General features: G+C 37.4%; 1 protein-coding gene across 3 annotated transcripts in view; it reads left to right on the top strand.

Moving 5' to 3' along the window:
• ST8SIA1 (ST8 alpha-N-acetyl-neuraminide alpha-2,8-sialyltransferase 1) overlaps positions 1-23,205 on the top strand; it is a 138,343-nt gene that overhangs the window by 83,603 nt on the left and 31,535 nt on the right. For all 3 annotated transcript variants that reach the window (XM_030939020.1, XM_010361196.1, XM_030939021.1), the window contains one exon: positions 4,814-4,906. In XM_030939020.1, coding sequence (XP_030794880.1) covers positions 4,814-4,906 — 93 coding nt within the window. The remainder of the gene's footprint in view (positions 1-4,813; positions 4,907-23,205) is intronic.

Raw genomic sequence — 23,205 nt, 5'->3', positions numbered from 1 at the left:
GTGGGAGAGGGAAGAGTAAAGACTTTACTTGAGAGGATTTCAAGAGAAGCCATGTACTTGTGGGGGCTAAGTTCTCTCTTGGAGTTAGTCTCCTTGAAAAGACATTTTTTTCTCACTTGTTGAAGCCTGCAGGAGAGTCTAGATCCTTGTCTACCCACCTTTCCTTCATACAGGTACCCCCAGCATAGTTTTTCCTCTGTATTGTAGTTTTTCTTTTCAATATATACAAATAATGGAAAAATGGAAAAAGTACAAATGTAATTCTTTTAGTTCCAGTCAATGGAACACCTGCTCGCTGAGCACCCATAACATATGGGCCTTGAGCTGGCTCTGGGAATGGTGTGTTGAACAATTCTGTATTGGATTTATGTCCTAGAGATGTGCTTGCTACCGTGGGGGAATTCAGACACACGGGAGCTTCTCAAGAGAAGTGGTGTCTGAGCTGAGTCTTCTCTTCATTTCTCCCTAAGCAGAGGAACAACCTTTCCCAAGGGTCCAAGGTGGGAAAGACAGCAGGTGCTGTTGCAGTGTCACGAACCGTGGGGAAAATGGCTTGAGATGGAGCCAGAGAGGTATTTAAGGTATTGGAGTGGAGAAAATCACCTAGAGAGCATGAACAGGTGAGAGCAGAGCCCTGAGTCACCTTCAGGCACCCTCTTCAGTATTTTGGCATTAGGTGAGGCTGAGGAGCCAGCAAAGAACACAGAGAGGTAGGAGACAAGTCCTTGCTGTTGTTGACTAGGTCTGTGACCCACAGTGCATTATTTTACTCTTGCTGGGGCCCGGCTTTCTAATTTGTAGGAGGAAGCAGAGTAGTCAATTCCTCAGGCCCTTCCCACTATGGCAACTCTTACTCTATCTATGACTGTACGAATACCGTATAATTGTAACACCGTTTATGTAGTTTAGTTTATATTTTCAAATTGCTCTTCAGTATTATTAGTTTATATGCTCTTTCCAAAAATTATGTAAGAAAGAAGGAATACATAGTATTCAACTCACAGATTCAAAGAAGTTAAGTGATTTCAAGTGGCCTTGATACACGTGGAAGTGTAAATACACTTCGTGCAGTATAATAAATGTATTTTTGTATTATTCATGAGTGTGTATGTGTGTGTGTCATCCATTGGTGAAGATGGACATTTACTGACATGTAGAAGACTAGGCTTAGGCACCATAGGGTGTTATCTGTTATTTCCAGTGGGCCATATTTATCACAAGTAAACAAGACTTTGTTGGCCTTATATGCAATCTGATGTTGAAATATTCAAGTTCAGAGTTAATGGGCGCTTCTGATTAGAGTGCCTGGCACAATATTAAGCATAATGTTTCTAAAATATGGCGAGATGAGGGTTGAAAGAATTCAAAGAAGGTAGCACCGTAACTAGAACTATGTATACATACGCCTTTGATTTAATTTCAAGAATAGTGCTGTTTTATGACACATTTTAGTTTTTAAAAGCCTTATGTATGGTTTAAATTATAGGAGTAATAAAAGTTGATAAATTGTTTTAAAATTATTTGACCATTTGCAGATCTATTAATAAATCGTTGCTTAATATGCATTTTGGGGCATGCTTAATATATCAAAATATTATATATTCAAAATTACACATTTAATGAATAAATGTCATATGTCCGGTCCTAGACTGTAGGGTGTGTGATGGACAGATGTACTGAGAGAGAACATCCAAAAATAGTGCTGCCTGTATACAGTGATATACCAGATATAGTTCAAAGTGTCTTCTAGGAGTAGGATATAACAATTTCATAATTTTCTTTGCTTAAATGTTTTCAAACACATCTTCTAGTGCTGAAAATCAATTTCCCATTTCTCAAAGTAAACATTTGCTCTGTAGCCAAAAGCAATACTTTAAAAAATAATATTGTTGAATTCAATTTATTGGGAAGATTTGCCAGACAAAAGTTAACAGGGATTGCATCCTCAAAAGGAACTGGTTGGCTTGGGGACATGAATGAGGGAACGTAATTTTGGTGCCTTTTGAATTATGCTCAAATGTATGTTTTGTATACTCACATATACAAAAAAAAAAAAGTAATTTTGTGATTTTTCTACTTTAAGATTTCTTTCTATCAAGCCCATTTCCCACTTACTTCCACATCCCAATTCAAAGAATATTCATTTCTTGTTAAATATCTGATCAGATCTCTTTTAAGATCATGAGTACAGTTGCTAAGACACTTCAGTCATTAATATGTGTTAATTGTGCCAACAGCGACAATGCAAACTTTGAAACATTTTACACCACAAATATGCCTTATTAAAACAATTTGACTTTATTAAATGTGCCTTTTGTGTACATCTTTGTAATTACCAATTTATGAGTTGAGAAACTAAAATTATGGTGTGCTTTTCCTGAGAGAAGAGATACAGGAAAGTGTCACAGATATTTGCACTTAAAGATAAAGTGTACCCAGAACTTACACCAAAATGTATTGTCGTTATTTTCTGGAAATACATCAAAATTCATATAAAATGTTATCTTTATGATTTTAAACATTCCCCTCTCTTCTAGAAGATAATAAATAACTGCAAGTTTTTCTTGAGCTATTACTCTGTGGCAGTAGATATGAAACGACCCAGACACATGAGCCATGGAACACACAGGAAAACAAAGTATTTACTCATGAAAATCAGTTTGTTTAATGATGACAAAACACGTTGACAGCACTCTCCAGCAATACTCAGAATTTACAGTTTTAGCATAACATAGCTGATTCTCATATGCTTCCAAGGGCAATTAAGATCAAAGCTTCTTTAAGAGACAAGTATCCAAATTTTAGTCTGTGTTTTATCCTGGAAGTCATCTTCCTCTTTGCAAAGATCAATTAAATCACAAGACCACAATCAGTTGCCACAACTGAATGAGCCTGGCTGTTAATGCATAAACTCACTCCCTCATGAGAATCCTCAGGAAACACCACATGGGATACGGGGCAACCACTCGATCTACTCTTGTACATACCTCAAGAGTAGGTTCTCTGACTTGGGCTCCACCCCCAAGCACTGTGTGCTTTCAGTGGGCATTCAGCAAAAGCCACTGACTGGTTAACTGACCTGTTGGTAGCTCCCAGAAAAACCAGTATCTTATCACCAAAGGGCAGATAAAAAGAAGCTTCTAAATCAACTGAGACAAGTTTCTGCCTAGGATGCCTTGATGTGGTGACACTCACAGGGTAGATAAGAGACAAAATCAGAGAGGCCGGGCGCGGTGGCTCAAGCCTGTAATCCCAGCACTTTGGGAGGCCGAGACGGGTGGATCACGAGGTCAGGAGATCGAGACCATCCTGGCTAACACGGTGAAACCCCGTCTCTACTAAAAAATACAAAAAACTAGCCGGGCGAGGTGGCAGGCGCCTGTAGTCCCAGCTACTCGGGAGGCTGAGGCAGGAGAATGGCGTAAACCTGGGAGGCGGAGCTTGCAGTGAGCTGAGATCCGGCCACTGCACTCCAGCCTGGGATACAGAGCAAGACTCCATCTCAAATAAAAAAAAAAAAAGAGAGACAAAATCAGAGAACCTGAGCTGATCATCTGAGTGGGTGCCTGGATACTGGGGGTAATTTGTAGGGAAAATTTAGTAGTTGGGGAACTAGCAGAGACTGCAATATTTGTAAGATATCTTTACCTACAAGTAAGTGATATGCTGGTTTATTGAAGTGATACAAAGTTACAGATGCCCTAATGTGGTAGGAATCAAGTTAGACATGTGGTTGGAGAGGAGAAATGAGGACTCAGTAATAAAAGAAAGCTTAATGGAAACTATAGGCCCAATTGGCGTTTTCATAGATAATAAATGTATATTTAATTATTTTTGTATGCTATATATGATTTGTGATATTTTTCAATATTTACTAAGTGTACACATCAAGGTTAGGGAATTTTTTTATTACATGCCATTTTTAATCCTTACAACAATTCAATGAAATAGGAAAAATCATTATCCTCATTTTGTGTAATGGAGAAACTGAAGTCAGGCAAATAAATTAACTTGCCTAATGTTCCACAGGCAGAAAGCCATGGGATTTGAATTTGGGGTGGTCATATTTCCCATTGTAAGCATTTATAAGACATGGTGGCCGAGGAAAGCAACTGGGGCAGGGTGGTGTTTTGGGAATGGGAGTGGAATGGCTATTCCCATCACCAGGGAAACATCACCTGTACTCTTTCCTTTGGCTGAACTGGGATGGTGGATCACTGTATTTATTTGGATGATGAGCGATTATGCCTTCACCAGTAATCAGCCTATGCACTGGCCACACACACACAAGTCAGACATGCTGTGATTTAAGTGAATAGCACATGGCCCTGAATGCACTCTTATAATTTAGATTTTGGAAAAAGAAAGGAAAACACCAGAAAATATATTCATTCTTCCCTGTCTTTTGAGGTTTATGGGTGTGCAGAGGTACTGTAGGTCCCGTGTCCTCTAGTGTACCACACTGTCCTGAGCTCTAATTCAGGTCTAAGAATGTCTGTCCTACCCTCTCAAAAATATTTTGAATGAAATAAATACCTCCTAGTTACTGTCTCTTTCTTTTTGTAGATCATTTACCCCTTTGGCTGACATTATCTTTCTTCCTAAACAGGAGTGATTTTTATGACAGCATTTGGAAGATGCTGATAGTTAATCATTCATCTAATGTCTATTAAAAGGGAGAGGTGGTTAAAAAAAGAAACAGTTACTTGTGAATTGAGCTAGAATTAATAAAATATCTATTTGCATTATTCTAACTGATGATTTAAAATAAAATATGCAAATCATTCCAAAATGTTTGTTCTTGTTTCTCTAGATGCAATCTCCCTCCTTTGTCAAGTGAATACACTAAAGATGTTGGATCCAAAAGTCATTTAGTGACAGCTAACCCCAGCATAATTCGGCAAAGGTAAGAGTTTATGACTTCGGTTTGTGATGAATGAAGATGAAGTCTTCTCAAATACTTAGCATCTCAAAGGCAGTGAGCATAGTTCATTTTGGGAAATCAAGAGGAAAACCATCTGGACAGGCAGGAAGGATGAAGAAGGGAATTGTAAATAAAGAAAGCAGGATTATGGGAATCCCAACAATATTTTATGCTTCCTCTGGGATTCTGTTTCTTGCCTTTAGAGATGGTAGAAATAACAAGAAGATCAATTGTTTTGCTCAAAGAACAGCACAATATTCTGCTTACTCATTACTGCTACTTTTCAGTTTGTTGACTTCAGTCCCAATTTATTGATTGGCAACTGTGAACTGAATTAATATCAAGAATAAAAAGAAAGCAATGGCCAATCCATTACATTGCTTTGGCCAATCCATGTGTGCGTTAAAATAGCAATATTGTCAGAATGTACAAGAATATGTGGTTATAGTATACTATATCACATTACATTATATTATATTCAATCATATTTGGGAGAGCAGTTGTAAAATTCTTGTTCTAGTATCAATTCCAGAAATCTTGAAATTCCCTGGAATCTGGGAAGCTGCTGTGGGAGCTTCGGTTGGGGGGGTCAGTCTCTAATTGATGAAGTGCTGGAATCTGGGAAGCTGCTGTGGGAGCTTTGGAGGGGGGCGGGGTCAGCCTCTAACTGATGAAGTGCATGAGCGAGCTATCAGCTGTTCCTCCAAGGACTGTTCATTGTAGAGAAGGAGGAATCAAGCATTGCTTTAGTTCCTCCTGTGTCCCTAGCAATTAGGAGTGAAATACACAGATGTTCTGGGTCCTGGCGCTTGTCATCTAAGTAAGTCCCATCCAAGTGAACAGCATGTGTGTTCACTTATTCACAGTGTGGCACTACTTGTTTTGGTTCATAAATATTCCCATAAAATACATATCTAGAAATGCAATCAGCTTTTAATTTTGGGAGATATTGTTAAATTACCCTCCCCAAATATACCATTTATCTTCAATAATGGATAAGACTGATTGTTACCCATATGGAAAAACAATACTATTTGTGGGAAAAAAAGGATACATTATATTTTATTAATTTGCATTTTTCTGAATATAAGAAGAGCTGAGTGGGTATTGACTATTAGTATTTTTTCTTCTGCTCCTTTGTATTTTTTGCCTACTTTTGACTTGCTTTTAAAAATATTTTTCTATTGATTTATAGGAACTCTATATTATAGATATTAAGTCTTTGTATCAAATATTTTATTCTAGCCTGTTACATATATTTTAATTTATATTCTATTGCAATTTAAAATTTTTTATGCAGTGAGACTTTTTAGTATTTTCCTTTATGGTTTCTTTTAAAAAACAATCTTTCTTTGGATAATCTTTCTTATTCTGATGCTCCTCCCTTCCATGAAAAAAAATCCTGAATTTTTCTAATGCATTTATAGTTTATATTTAGAAATGTAATCCATATAAATGTATTTATTTTTATTCTTGTAAGAGAAATTTTATTGTTTTTCAACACAAATATATGTTCATTATAAGAAATCAAACAGAAAAGTACAAAGAAGAAATGAGAACACTTACAAGAAATTTTATTAAAACAGTTTATTTTTAAATACCTATAGATTCACAGAAAATTGCAAAAAACAATTTACAAGAAGGTTCTACATAGTCTTTACCCAGTTTCCCCCAAAGGTGACACATCTTTGACTATTATTTTGATTTGGGAATAAAATAAGTTTTAAGCAGGAACACATGTTCCTTTGGAGGGAAATGAAACATTTAATATATTGTATCCAAGACCAGAAGATTCTGTTTTTCTACCTGAATATGTGGAGTTGTTGTAAGATTTAAAAAGGAATGTGAAAAAGAATGTTCAGAGCAAGATTTAGAACAAGCTGAGGGAGAGAGGGAGGGAGGAAACGAGGGAGGGAGGGAGAGGGAGAGATTGTTTTTTGGGGAAAAAAATATAAATACAAATGGAGGAAGGACAGAGTCAAAAATTAAATTTTGAAGAGGAAAGTAGGACTGTTTTCTAAGACTTAAGCTCACTATGAAGAAAACATGCATGCACAAGCAAAAATCATCATCACTAACACTGGTAAGTATTTAGTTCACATTTCTGTGTGCCAGGTTCTGTGCTCTTTATAGGTAGTGCCTCACTTTATCTTAAAACAATACTAATAGACAGGAGCTATTTTAATTTATGCATTTGACAGAAGAATGCTGTGATGTGGTGAATCTAGGAATCTGTTCATACACACAGCTGCTAATAATCGCCTGGGACTTCACCCAGGCCTCTCTTATGCCAAAGCCCATGCTCTCAACCAGGGACCATCTCTGGTCACTGCTGACCAACTGCTTTTTCTCTGTTCTCACACTACAACACAGAAGACTGTGAAAAGAACCAAGGTTGCGGGGTATCTGGCTGTTTCCAGTGACCAGCCCCCACCCTGAAGCTGCATAGGGCCTCAGTAAGCTCATTAACATGCAAAAAGATAACACCGTGGAGTTTCTAAAGATTTTAGGCGTTGTATGTCACGAAATGAGATCAAAGATCTCAAATATATATTTCAGAATATTACACCATCACACCCTCTCATCTTTTTCCAAAATCCGTATGTTGCCCAAGGAGACAATAGTTTTCCCAGAATAATCAACATAGAAACTTCTGCCACCAAATGAGTTTGTGTTTTTCCCCCACACACCAAGCAAGCAAGCAGTTCTGCAGCAGACACCAGCGGGGTATCTCCAATTCAATTCCAACACTATCTACAGATAGTGTCAGATCCCACAGACTGAGGGCTCAGTCCTACAAGACCTAGGGGCCTCTGGAACTTTTGACTGACTGGCTTCAAGTTGGGGTTCCCCCAACTCTCTTTTTGGGTTTGATTAATTTGCTAGGGCAGCTCACAGAACTCAAGGAAACACTTACTTACGTTTACTGGTTTATTATGTTACAAAGGATTCAGATGAAGGAGTGCAAGGATGAGGTATGGGGGAGGGGACGTGGAGCTTCTGTGCCCTGGGCACACCAGCCTCCAGAAACCCCCACCTTCTTATCTGGAAGCTCTCCAAGCCCTGTCCTTTTGGCGTTTTATGGAGGCTTCATCAGCAGGCATGATTGATGAAACCATTAACCACTGGTGATCAACTTAACCTGTAATCCTTTTCTCCTCTCCAGAGGTCAGGGAGTGGGGCTGAAAATCCCAACCCTAGAATCCTGCCTTGATTCTTTCCAGTGACTAGCCCTCACCTTGAAGGGCTGGTCAGCTGTCAGTCAACTCATTAAGATGCAAAAAGGTATCACTGTGGAGTTGCCAAAGATTTTAAGAGTTACAAGGTCAAAGATCAAATATATATTTCATAACATTACACCATCACACCCTCTGATCTTTCTCTGTGATTCATGTGTTGCACAAGGGGACAGTAGCGTTTTCACAGGTTATACATAATTTTGTAAAAGTGAAAGTTTCTTCATTTTAAAAAATGTATTCAATGTAACAACATTTCTGTTCAAATCAACATGCATACACCAATTCCATTTTGTAACATAAGAAAAAATTGCATTTACAATAGCATCAAATAATATGACACATTTAATTAAACAAGAAAGCAAATCCTCTTTGGAAAAAATATGAAATTTTATTGAGAGACACTTTAGACAACCTGATTAGATGTACTGATAATACCATGTGCATGATTGAAAGACTCAATATTGTAAAGGCACCAGGTCTACCCATATCTATCTACAGATTCATTGAAATTCCAATGGAAATCTTAATGATGCATGCATGTGTATATGTGTGTTAAACTTCAAAAGTTATGTAGAAATATGAAGAGCAGAGAATAACAAAGAAGCTCTTGAAGAAAAAATGATTGGCAGAGTTGCTTTATAAGATGTTAAGACTTATTAAAAAGCTATTATAATTAAGACAATGTGGCTCTGGTGCAGGGATAAACCAACTGAACAGTGAAACAGAATAGGATACTCCCAAATATTTCCACATAGATATAAACCATATATATGACAGATGTCATATTTATATCAGTGATATAAATATGAAGAGTCGAGAATAGCGAAGAAGTATAAACTTTTCAAAACAATGTTGGGACAATTAGATTACATATGGGAAAAAAATAAAGTAAATTAAACCTCTACCTCATAATTTATACCAAAAATTATTTTCAGGTGGTTAAGACTTAAAAATAAAGCTGCTGGGCCCAGTGGCTCATGCCTGTAATCTCAGCACTTTGGGAGGCCGAGGCTGGTGGACTGGCTGAGGAGTTGAGACCAGTCTGGGCAACATGGCAAAACCTCATCTCTACCAAAAAATACAAAAGTTAGCCGGGTATGGTGGCATGTGGCTGTAGTCCTAGCTACTTGGGAGGCTGAGGCAGGAGAATTGCTTGAGTCCAGGAGGTCAAGGCTACAGTGAGCCAAGTTTGTGCCACTGCACCAAAGTCTGTTGAGTGAGACCTTGTCTCTAAAATAATAATAATAATAATAATAATAATAATAATAAGAAGAAGAAGAAGAAGAAGAAGAAGAAAATTTAAAATAAAAATAAAAGCAACTAACAATACAGCTAGGGACAAAGATGTAGCAAGTAAAACTATAAGGAATAATAAGTAATCACCTATCAGGGTAGGAAGAGTATTGGGTTCAGGTGTGGAATAATGGGACTTCTGGATTGCTAGAAGTGTTCTTTTTCTTGGCCAGGCTGGTGTAACATGGATATAAACTTCATAATGATTCCTTAGGCTGCATATGTATGTTAGATGCACTCTTCAGTATATATACTTTACTAAAAACGTAAGAAAAAGGTATGCTAAGTGATGGAGGATTATACAACTTAGAGTTTAAAGGTTCTCAGTTTGCTTTTTTGACAAAATTGAGTTCCAGAGAAGTATACTAGAGTGTAAGTTCTATATAAAAGGGATCTCAATGTCTTGAACATAAGGATTGATAAAAACTTTCCTTTTTTTGAGACAGTTTTTCACTCTTGTTGCCCAGGCTGGAGGGCAGTGGAGCGGTCTTGGCTCATTGCAACCTCTGCCTCCCCGGTTCAAGAGATTCTCTGCTTCAGCCTCCCAAGTAGCTGGGATTACAGGCATGCGCCACCATGCCCAGCTAATTTTGTATTTTTTGTAGAGACAGGATTTCACCATGTTGGCCAGGCTGGTCTTGAACTCCTGACCTCAGATGATCCACCTGCCTTTTCCTCCTAAAGTACTGGCATTCCAGGCATGAGCCACCGCACCTGGCCAATAAAAATATTTGAATAGAAATATAGTTAAAGCCTTATCAGCACCACTGTCAGTGTTGTGAAGCTCTGTGCTCAAATTGGAATACAATGTTTTAAGTCATCAATTATCAACTTTTCATTTTATAGAAGGGATCAAACAGGTAGCAAGTGCTGGAAACTTTGGGTTAAATACATCTGAGACTGCATTCCATTCATAGCATCTTCTTCACATGGCTAGCAGTATATGCAAACAGGGTGGTATACAAAGTGCAAACACTTGTATGTAGGGATTAAAATATAGATGATGCTATACTACCATGGCCCAGTAAAATGGAAGAAATGATATTAAAGTAAGAAAGGCAGTATGTATTTCTATATTAGATTATCCTATTTATATTAGATATTTTATTCATATCTCGTAGTCTTCCCTCAAAGCTGTGCAAATCCAAGACATCAGTAGTTACCTTGTACTTTCATGTGATGAAAAATTAAACTCATTGGGCAAAGATGTGCAGTGGAAATGCTAATTTTCATAGCTGTCTCCAAAACCTTGATTCTGCTAAAAATATTCTATCAGAAGTTATAAGCATTAAGAGTTTTCACTACAAAATTCTGTTAGAAAATATCAGGAACAAGATAAAACAGGTTTTAGAAAAATCAAGTACACATATTTGAGAGGCACACACAATTATAGTGACAAAAAGAAAGTTGGAGAAGGTAATACTTATTGCTCTATCTGAAAGAAATTCTCAGTAAGAAGGAGCTTTGCTACAGTAAGAAGGAGCTTTGCTACAGCCTTTGTTCAGATATCTTGTTTGGAGTGCATTCTTCTTGACAGTACCCAGAACAAAAAGATTAGTTAGGGTGCCTGAGACATAAGATTAGAAAGGGCTTTGCAGTCACATTCATCCTCTGATTGAATTTTTATGGGCAAAGAGAGGAGAGAGGTGGTTTTAATCTGGCAGCTAGATCTTTAAACTCCTCACTATTACCCTTTTTCTTCCTTTGCTGGCCTTTGCAGGTGGAAGGCAGAGGATTCATACATATAATTACCCTTCGTCAATACACCGTCTGTAGCCTTTCATCTTAAAACATTTTTGTTCAAATACTCTTTATTTTATTTGTATGAATTTCAGGGATATAGTGCCATTTTGTTACATGATTATATTGTGTGGTGGTCAAGTTAGTGTCCAAATATCCTTTAAAAGATTTTTAAAATCCATGATTCCCTCGATTATTTTAATTAACCTAATTTTTGTGGCATAGGTTACATTGTTGCCAAGTATGGACTTTTGAGGGCATTACATACATATGCTTTAAATATGTATTGTCAGAATTTCAGAAGTGCAGATCTAGTTCTTCCGATGTTACATGTCCTCATGGCACAGTCAGTCTCTTTGTCAAATTAATTTATTAAGTTAACTTTTTGTCAGAAAAGATGGACTACCTTTTTAATTCAAATAAGTGTTACAGTATAATCCACTATAATCATCTCACTTCTGAGGTTTAATTATTCAACATATACAGTACAGGGAACTATCAAGAGTTTGTCCCTTGGACAAAATAAGGCACAGCTCCTTTCTATTTCTTCTGAATAAATGTTTGCTTTTGTTCAGGGGATATTCTTTCAGAAGCTGTGTATTTTGGAAATGTTTCTTTGTTTGGTGGCCTAGTGGCTTTTATCCTTTGGGGCAATGCATCATTATAGTATTTGGGATAATAGGAGGCATGACTTTCTTTTATGAAGTAGGAAAAGAAAAATTATGGAAATAGAATTTGGAAAAGAGAGTTATTTAGACTATCAGATTGGTCTTGAGCAAATATATTTTAGAAAAGTATACATATGGAATTTGAAGGTCTGGAAATTTATGGGGAGGAGGAGGAGTAAAAGGAGAGCCAACAAATATTTCTTGAAATCTACTCTGGGACATGACATACGAAGTTGAATGAGATGAGATGACCTCAAACCCTGAAGTCACTCACAGAAGCAGACGTGCCCATGGTTGTAGTGTCCATTGAAGGGATTTTATAAATTTGAGGGAACCCTTCTGTATTAGTCCATTCCCACATTGCTTGCAGTGAGCAGAGATCGTGCCACTGCACTCCAGCCTGGGTGGCAGAGCGAGACTCCGTCTCAAAAAAAGAAATGCCGGACACTGGGTAATTCGTAAAGAAAAGAGGTTCATTTGGCTCATGGTTCTGCAGACTTTACAAGAAGCATGATGTTGGCATCTGCTCAGCATCTGGGGAGGCCTCATAAACTCACAATCATGGCAGAAGTCAAAGGGGGATCAGGCATGTCACATGGCCGGAGCAGGAGCAAGAGGGAGTGAGAGAGCGGCCACACTTTTAAACAGTCAAGTCTTATGATAAGTCACTTACTATTGCAAGGACAGCACCAAGGGGATAGTACTAAGCCATTGATGAGAAATTTTCACCATAATCCAATCACCAACCATCAGGCCCCACCTCCAACACTGGGGATTACAATTCAATATGAGATGTGGGTGTGGACACAGATACAAAACGTATTACCTTCTGAAATTATAAAAAATGTTCTCTACAAAAAATAGTAAAAACCTGACTGGGTAGGGAGGCATGTTCTTGTAGTGCCAGCTACTCAGGAGGCTGAGGTGAGAGGATTACTTGAGCCCAGAAAGCTGGGTTAGGGTTAGGGTTAGGTTAGCCATGATTGCACTCTAGCCTGGGCAACAGAACAAGACCCTGTCTCAAAAAAAAAAAAAAAAAAAAAAAAGAGTTGGCATGAACTAGGAAACAGAAAGGTATTTAGAACAAATGTAGTAAAAATCATGGTGGAGTTAAACTTTTAAAATTTGTAAATGCATTACTTTTAATTCAATAAGGGGACTTGATATGAGACCTCAATATTTATTTTGAGGTATAGTCTGCATACAAGTGGAAGAGATTTTATCCAATGGTTAGTGCCTCTAAGTTTAATAAAGGGAATTGAGAACATAGAGATAATCACAGAGGGAACAATTGTTTTTGTTATTTATGTGCTTTTTAAATAATAACTTGAGCTTTGAGGAAAATAACTTGGGTCTAAGAAGGTTATAGCAATTTATCTTTAAAATTGCGTACAACTCAATGTACACATAATATACATGCATGTTTCAAACTGCCTTCCTAAAACTTCCATATCTCTTTTGCTGTCTGACTTCTTTTTTTTTTTCCTTCAAACTCAGAGCAGCTTATCAGTGTTTGTATTAAGGCTTCGGAGTCATTGATAGCTATTTATTCTAACATCTGTTCTGAAATAAGGGAATTAGAAGGCAGATAATAAAACTGAGACTAGAGATAGCAAGTAGGAGATAGAAAAGAAAAATCCCCTAAAAATATGAATACATGGAGGTGGTGTCTGAGAGGCAATATTACCCAGCAGTGAAGAACACAAGTTTTGATTAGAATGGATTAGTTTTCAAATTCTACTGCTAGTGCTAGTAAGTACTCCTACCTACTAGCTATGCAACCTTAGTTACTTAATGTACTATATGTCAATTGAGTATAAAATTATTTACCTTGAGGACTGTTGAGAGATATGAATGAGATAATATATCTGCATCTAGTAGAAGCTATTCTGACTGATGTCCAAATTAGCTACTCAAGAGGACTCTCCTGTTGCAATACATTTTGTTCTTGGATAAAACATATTATTTAATACATTTTTGTACTCATCAGATTTAGAGAAATCTCCAACCATATCTGCATGCCCACCTTCCCACCAAAAAAACAAAAACAGAAAATGAGGGAACAAAAACCAGACCAAATGCTGAGAATTATAAAAGTCAGATATCAAAACTTAGAAAAGAGACCAGTCTCTGGACTCACCATGTTAATGGGTGTCCCATATTAAGCTCGAGAAGGAGCCTATTGTCGTTCCAGGTCAGTAGCAGCCCTTGGCTTCCAACAGAAGCAAGCAAATTTCTTCTGGAAGAAAGCTCACGGAATTCTTATATGCTATGTTCAAACAAATGATAGCTCATAAGCAAACACTCAAAATGCAGACAAGCCATCAATAGTGTAAATTCTCAGAGACAAAAATCAAACAAAAAGTAACATGAATTTAATGCCTGAGAACTTATTGGAATTGTCAGATGCAGTAGATTACTAAATATGTAATCTTTATAGAAAATAAAAAGAATGAGAAGTCAATAAGAGAATATCCAAATTAAGTAGGTAGACTTGAAAAAGCACTAAATTAAACTTTTAGAAATGAAAACTATAATTGTTGAAATGGAAAGACATCAAATTAGACATAACTGAAGAGAGAGTTGGTGAACTGGAAGACAAAGCAAATTATTTTCCTGATAATGAGGCTATGGAAAATATAAAGGCAAGACAAAGAAACATGGAGGATAGAATAAGAAGTAATATGCTAAAGTGGAATTGTGGAACTATAAAATAGAGATACGAATTCTTTTTCAGAATTCATGATTAATGTGATCCATAAGTAAAGGAAACACAAAGTATCAAGCAGAACAATTAAAATTGTTTAAAATGCAAACAGACAATTTTAGTGAAACAGAACTAAAGATAATAAGAAGCTTATAAAAGCAGCCAGAAAGAAAAGACAGATCACCTGGAAAAGAATAATTATACTAAAAACAAACTTCTTCTTTTTTTTTTTTTTAATTTTTTTTGAGACGGAGTCTTGCTCTGTCGCCCAGGCTGGAGTGCAGTGGCGGAATCTCATCTCACTGCAAGCTCCGCCTCCCAGGTTCACGCCATTCTCCTGGCTCAGCCTCCCGAGTAGCTGGGACTAGTAGCTGGGACTACAGGCGCCCGCCACCTTGCCCAGCTAGTTTTTTGTATTTTTTAGTAGAGACGGGGTTTCACCGTGTTCGCCAGGATGGTCTCGATCTCCTGACCTCGTGATCCACCCGTCTCGGCCTCCCAAAGTGCTGGGATTACAGGCTTGAGCCACCGCGCCCGCCCTCTAAAAACAAACTTCTAACAGTAAAAATGGACATCAGGAAGCAGTGGAAGAGTATCTTCAAAGTGCTGAGAGAGAAACTACCAACATCGAAATGCATATTCAGCAATCTATTTCTTCAATAGTAGTTTCAATAGAAAATGTTTTCTGAAAAACAGACAGATTTTTTACCTCCAAAGATCCTTCATTGAGAGGAAATCTGAAGAATATATCTCAGAAAAACAGTATGTTACTCCAGAAAAAAAATCTGGGATGCAAATGAGTTGCTAAGCATATCAATAAATCCAAACCATTTTATCTGTATAAAATAATAATTATTATAATACATTATTTTTGCAGATGATTTGTGTGATCAAAACAAAAGACAACTAAAATACTGGAAATGACATTGCATAAGTTGGGAGGGGGAGATTGAAATGTTATTAGCTCTTCTTTCAGTTTTTTACTTCTTAATGACAAGTCATCCTTTTGTCCTAAGCAGCAACAGCAATAATTTTAGTATCTTTCACTATTTCTGTGGGTCAGGAATTCAGGAAGAACTAGGCTGAACAGATCTGTCTCATGATCTCTCACATGGTGGCTGGAGTGGAAATGGAAAAGGCTTGGAGTAGCCGGAGCTGGTCAAGCATCTCCCTTCCTGTAGTCTCAGGGCTTTCTGTGTGATTTCTCCTAGTGAATTAGTGTGGGCACCCTCAGCATGATCGACTCCAGGAAGCTGGACTGTTTACATGGCAGCTGGCTTCCCCCAAAGCTAGTGTCCATACAGAACAATTTGAAGCGCATGACGTTTTAATAGCCTTACATGGAAAGTGCGCTAGCATCACTTTCATCATACTCTATTGGTTGAAGCAATCACAAAGTCCCACCCAGGTACAAGAAAGAAGAGTTCTAGCACAGATCCACCTCTTGTTGGGGGAAGTTTTCAAGTAACATTATTAGAAGAGTATGCATGGTAGGAGATTTTTTGTGTCCATCTCTGGAAAATATAATCTGCCACAGTCTGCCCTTGAGTGACAACAATTTATATCCCTCACATATTCAAAATAAACTCATTGCCTTCCTGAAGCCCCTCAAGACCTATTCCATTACAGCATCAGTTTAAAATCCAGGATCTCCAAAAGGTTGAAAGAGGAACAGCAACAACAACAAAAACCAGAAAAGAATAAACTGAAAACAAAAATACAACAGAGTGGGTCCAAAAAGCCAAAGTTGATACTTTGAAAAGTCTACCACAATTAACAAACCTCTAGTAAAGTTGACAGATAAATAAATAATAATTATTTTAAAATAGACTTTTCATGATTTTTCTACAAATCCATCCTAAAAAACAAGAAAATCTCTACTGTACACAAACGTATTATGTACATCATAAATGGATAATGAGAACAAAATGATATCTCCAAACCTAAAAAAGTGTACCAGTGATTTTGTAATTTATGATATATCCGTATTGATGGTATATTATGCAAAGACATTATGGGTTAATATACATAAATGGTTTTAATAAATGGTGAAATGCTCATGTTCTAATATTAAGTGAAAAAATAAATATATAAATGTGTAAATATATAAAATTATATATATAATTATATTCAGAGAAAGTCTCTAAGGAAAAAACTCAACATTTTCCAAAGTTGCAAAACTTTATGATGGGAAAAAAAAATATTTAAAAAGCAGACCTTGGCTGGGCACAATGGCTCACACCTGTAATCCCAACTCTTTGGGAGGTAGGAGGCTGAGGTGGGAGGATTGCTTGAGGCCAGGGGTTTGAGAACATCCTGGGCCATATAGTGAGAACTTATCACTACAAAAATAAAAAATTAGCCAGACATGGTGCCTATAGTCCTAGTTGCTTAGGAAGCTGAGGTAGGAGGATTACTTGAGCCTAGGAGTTCAAGGCTGCCCTGAGCTGTGATCATGCCACTGTACTCCAGCCTGGAAGACAGAGTGAGGCCCCATCTTTTTAAAAAAGGGCCTTGTTATTTTATAATTTCTCCTAATATTAACTCATTTTGACAATAACACAGCCCTGTGAGTTGGAGCCCTGTGAGTTGCAAACAATATGAATAAAGCCCTGATTTTGTGTGTGGATTCCTGCCCTTCCAGATTTAAATGAGATTAACTTGAACTCCAAATTTTATGCACTTAATTCAGAGTCAGAACATTCTCCACATCTTTCCGGTGACCTTGTCCTGAGAGCAGCAGAGGTGAGCATAGAACCAAGAACCCAGGACCTGACACACAGGAGTTACTGTGTAAATGTTCATTTATCTTCTTCCTTTCTTTCCCTCTGTGAAGCTCTAGTCTTCAGTGTTAAATAGCAGATAAGATCAACCATTACTCTAAAAGCAAAATTAGTACATAATTAGTAAATAAGTATTAGAATAGCCCAAGTTCTCGTGGCACTTTCATGCAGGCCCACTGAGAGTGGGTTGCACCCCGTGGAAAAACATTAGGGGAGGTCCCAGCAAGGGTACCAGGTGGAGAATCTTTACCCAGGATTTATATTGATATGCCACTGGGCCAACAGTTTGTACCAGCTTTCTCTCATCCACCCCCTCCTCAGCCCTCTTTTTAATGTGTGCTTCAGTTGCATATTTTTTTGAATCAGTAAAATGTCAGTGAGTTGCAATTTCAGTGAAAGAAAATGTGTGGAGGGGTTTCTGTCAGCTAATGGGACAGCATTGCCTGTGTGATCAAAGATGAGTTGTTCAACCACTCTCTGCATGGAAGGAGGCAGAAAACATTTAACAGTCAGCGACAGAATTTTGTGTTGAAGGTGTGCTGTCTGTATATGGAACTATTTCTCGCTGACTTCTAGGGATCAGGGAGAAACTCAAGGGCCTGTGTTGGTTCGGGAGTTGAATCTGAGTAATAGGTGAGTGTGGAATTGTTGGGATGAGCAAAAGAGAGGGGTTGAGGAAGAAAGAAGGTCTAGAGAAGGGAGACGCGGTGAAGGAGCAGGAGAGAAATCTTTAGGAAACTTAGGCATGTTGACTAGAAACAAACTGAAATGTCTGCAATCAATTGTAAGTTGTTTTTCAGAAAGTGTGTGTCCTGAGATTATTTCCCCTTCATTCTCTCTTAACTTCTATGACTCTTCAGATTTCTAACATAGCTATGCATTTTCGTCAGTTTTGTATATGATATTAGCGTGTGTGTGTGTGTGTGTGTGTGTGTGTGTGTGTGTGTGTGTGTGGTGAAGGGAATGTGCTTCATTCGTCTGGCATCAACATGGTTTGTTCTCCTGGATAATGGCACTGAGGAGACAGAGAGGACCTGGAAAATGTAACCCTCCTAGGGATGTTCAGATGCAAATCCCGGGAAACGCCACTTTAGTAGTTGACTGCATGCCCCTTTTGGAATGTGGAGTCAACCTTTTGATTTACAAAATAGCTTTGTAGCTATTTCGTTACAGCCAAGGCATTTGTGCCCCTGCTGAACTGTGGGAGGCAAACTCAAGTGTAAAGTGTGAAACTGGCTAATTATCTTATCTCCATATATGCCAAGAGCCTCTTTGAGCAAGATGGTAGGGGTCCATCTGTGAACAATTCATTGCACAGAGTTGATTTCGTATTCAATGATTTCAGATTGTTCAGCTATTAATGAACTTTCTTCATTATCCTCATGAAAACGGATAAGACAGTAATATTTATTAGTATGTGAATATTTCTATTACTTTATTAAAATCAAAATGACTTTATTGCTAAATTTATATTTGTAATTCATTTTACTGGAGACTAGAAACCATGTAGATTAAATAGAATATAGTCTCAATGATTACTAATTGTATTGCATTGGATTATATATTGTTTAAAACAGTATTTTTCTTTTAAAAAAGTTTTCTTTCCAACTGGAATTATAAGAACATAGCTCTATAAGTTTCTGTTCCTAAGTTGCTTTAATTTGTTTAATAGAATTTTAAAAATCAGAGCTTTAGAACTTTAGTGTTATTGGATTTATAAATCATGATACGCATTTTTAACCAAAGTTTCTACTGTAGCTTTTATATCTGAATCTCCGTGGACACACACAATACACGTGCTCACACACATGCACATACACACAGTAATGAGACAAAGGGGAATCAGAATCACCATGCAAATTATTGACAAGGGCAGAATATAAATTAGTGGGACAGATATCATATTTGATAAATATTATTGCAAATACAAATGAAGGGAAAGGCAGAAAAAGGAAGTGCTACCCGCATGATTAAATTGACACATTTTATTGATTGTGCGCTGCACAGTTGTTAATATTTTAACATCTGTGAAACAGCTGCTGCGTACAGCCTGTGATGTCCAGTTGGAAGCTGAGGCATAGTTGGCACTGGGAGTACGTAGTTGTCACCTTGCTCATAGCTGCTCCTGTGCTGTCTTCCTGATTAAATTATGCACACTGTTGGTACTGCACATGTTGAGTTTGACTGGCATTTAAAATATCTCCAAAAAGATAGAATATCTATTGTGTATAAAGATGTAAACAAAGCCTAGCATGTAAATTTGATTTGTAAGCAAATTACTTCAGAGAAATAATGGAAGCAATTTTATATTTTCTTGCAAAGCAACATAAAAAAGGAAGAAGAAAATAACCATCAGCAAATGATGGTTTATTTTAAGTAGTTACTAAGTTCTGTGCAAAATGATTGTCTAGACAATGCAGATGAAAGTAGGAAAAATTGTTGTGTTCCTTGGAATGGATGAAAAATGCCAAAGCAAGAAGAGACTAGTACAAGACTATTCACAATACTATTATAAAAACACTGAGGCATGGTTTTATTGGCAGTGCTTTTTTCTTTATAGTTAGTAAATAATATCTCTTTTTTTTGTTTTTTGTTTTTTTGTTTTTTTGTTTTTTTTTAGACAGAGTCTCGATCTGTTGCTCAGGTTGGAGTACAGTGGTGCGATCTCAGCTCACTGTAAATATTATATATATTATATAAATATCTCCGCCTCCCGGGTTCAAGTGATTCTCCTGCCTCAGCCTCCTGAGTAGCTGGAATTACAGGCACCCACCACCACACCCAGCTAATTTTTGTATTTTTAGTAGAGACGAGGTTTCACCATGTTGGCCAGGCTGTTCTCAAACTCCTGACCTCAAGTGATCCGCCCACCTTGGCCTCTCAAAGTGTTGAGATTACAGGTGTGAGCCACTGCACCCAGCCAAATAATATATTATATTTGATAAAATATAATTTGTTTTAAATAAACAATATCTGCCAATTCCTCTGAAATAGAAATGATTAGATAGAAAATAAAACAGAATATTTGGAGGAAGCATGGCACATAAAAGAAAATACTAAGCACTGCACAACCATGAGGCACATAGAACTGGTATGTTGAGAGGTGAGTAATGCATGTATGAGCATTATCCTGATTTTTCAGTGAAAACTTTTGTGACGGACAAGTTAGGTGAATTGCTTCAATCAACTATTAAGTGGCAGATTAGGCACTTGAACCTAGGTCTTTGGACCCTTTGTTTTTTTTGAGAAGTAGTTCCAGAGATATTGTGGAGGGGTTTATGGTTGATATCACAGCTTACCCGTGTTTTACTGGGAGAGAAGAGAAAACAAGAGAATTCCAAGAGGTCAATAACGAGTTTACCATTTAAAAGAGAAAGGGAGGATTTATTGACTTGAGATACTTGAGTGAAACTCCTGGGGAGACAAAAAAGGGTGATTTATGACTCTGTGCTCTGTATTTCAAAGATTCTGACAGTAACAGAATATATGAAAGGGTGAAAGAATGCGTGCTCAGTAAATGTTAAAAACAAAAAACAAGCAAACAAAAAAACACCACCACAGTACTCTACTCTTACACTTGATTGATATTTTTGCTGGGATTTTATTTCTACTTTGGAAATCCTTTTAGCATTTTGAAGATGTTCCTCCAATGTTTCTTCCTACAGTCAGTGTTGCTTCTGAGAAAACTGATGTCATTGTGATTCCTGATCTTTTGTGTGTGACCTGTATGTCTGCTTACTCCTGCATTCTAATCTAGTCTTCTTCCTTGCCTCATATTTTGAAATTTCACAGTGATACACCCAGTGATTGGCTTAATTTCATTCATTGTGCTGGTATGCAGTGGAGCTTTTCAAATCTGCAATTTTTCTTGAGTTATTTCCTTAATTCTGCTTTGCCAATTGGAGTAGTCAGTTTTTAGTTCTCTTATTTGACCTACCGGGAACATGTGACACATTGATTTTTCTCTCAAACCACTTATTTCACGTAGTTTCCAAGTCAATGCTCTTTAGATTCTCTTGTTATTTTATTTTATTTTTATTTTTATTTTAGTGTTTTATTTTTGAGGCAGAGTCTCTCTCTGTCACCTGGCTGGAGTGCAGTGGCGCGATCGTGGCTCACTGCAACCGCCGCCTCCCAGGTTCAAACCATTCTCCTGCCTCAGCCTCCCGAGTAGCTGGGATTCCAGGCATGCACTACCACGCCCGGCCTATTTTATTCACTTTCTACAGGATTTTATCCAGTCTCAGGGCTTAAATACTATATGTATATCCTCTGATGACTCTTAAATTTGTACTATGAGGCCTGTCTTTTATCTCCAGACTCATATACCTAACTCCCAGCTTGGCTCATCTATTTGGATGTATAATACGAATATCAAACTTAAAATAACCAGTACAGAACTCCTAATTCCCCCTTTTCTGCGAACCTGTGTATTCTGTCATTTCCCCCATCTCAAAGAAGTGGAAACTCCATTTTTCATTTGCTCAGCTCAAAAACCTTGAATTGGAGTCCCCGTTGGCTGATTTTATTAAATCCACTGCTAAATTATGGTGGCTCTACTTTCATATTTTATGACCATTATTCACCTCCTCCACTGTCACCTTGGTCCATGTGTCTCCTGAATAATTGCAGTCATCTTCCAACAAGTTTTTATGCTTCCAGCCTTATCACTGTGCTATTTAGTAGCTTATTGCCTCTCAGCTGCAAAACCACTTTCATGTACCCTGGTTTGTGTTGCTGAAACCATGATTTTACAAATCATGTTCCCCCTTGCCAGCTAGTTTCCAATTGGGGGCACTAGTGGGACACTATGGGAAGCTGAAAGAGGAAAGGGATTTATTCCTTCCTGCTGGTGTCCTATGGGTCTCCTGTCTCCTTGTGATTTCTATGAGAATAACCCTAGCAACCATTCCTTTCCATAGCAGTAGCTAAATTCAATTGGCAGTATTTCTCAGCACTTTAAACCTAGTCAACACACATGTAAGAGATTCTTATTCTTGTCTTTCAGACTTTGATATTTGTAAAACCATAACAACCCAGTCTAAGAATAAACCTAATACTTTGGGAGGCTGAGGCAGGTGGATCACAAGGCCAGGAGATTGAGACCATCCTGGCTAACATGGTGAAACCGCACCTCTAATAAAATATACAAAAAATTGGACGGGCATGGTGGCAGGTGCCTGTAGTCCCAGCTACTCGAGAGACTGAGGCAGGAGAATGGCATGAACCTGGGAGGCGGAGCTTGCAGTGAGCTGAGATCCTACAACTGCACTCTAGCCTGGGTGACAGAGCAAGACTCCATCTCAAAAAAAAAAAAAAAAAAAAAAATTGAATAAAACTTATTGCGTTAGCACAAAGTGGAAGAATTAGTTTATCCTTGGCCATCCCAAACTCGTATGCTTCTTTATTCTAGCCAAGCATTTTCTTCCCACATGGGCTGGTTTTTCTGCTTTAAATTATCATTTCACCTTACAGTTGTTTCCTGTGGTACTCTTCAGCTCAGAAAAAAAAAAAAAAAAAGCTTATTCTAATTAATTTGACAAAATTATTCATCTCTTACTTGTTTTAGAGTGAAGGTGTTAGTGATAGGGTGGTGATCGTGGAACAATTGGAATATCAAGTCAGGATTTCCAGCAGAGCATGGGTCTTTGGAAAATCACATGCAACATTATTCATTTAATTCATTTGGAAATTCATTAAATTTTCCAAATATTAGTATTTAAATATATAATCTTATGTACATATTATTATGTCTATTACATATTTATATATAATTAAGTATAATTATATCTACAAAGTATATAATTATATATTTAAATACCCATACTCACTTATTTTCACAACTCAACTT

Source organism: Rhinopithecus roxellana, chromosome 10 (assembly GCF_007565055.1).
Source record: "Rhinopithecus roxellana isolate Shanxi Qingling chromosome 10, ASM756505v1, whole genome shotgun sequence".
NCBI classification, from domain to species: Eukaryota; Metazoa; Chordata; class Mammalia; order Primates; family Cercopithecidae; genus Rhinopithecus; species Rhinopithecus roxellana.
The sequence above is the reverse complement of the archived record's forward strand: the minus strand, read 5'-3'. Positions and strand labels throughout refer to the sequence as shown.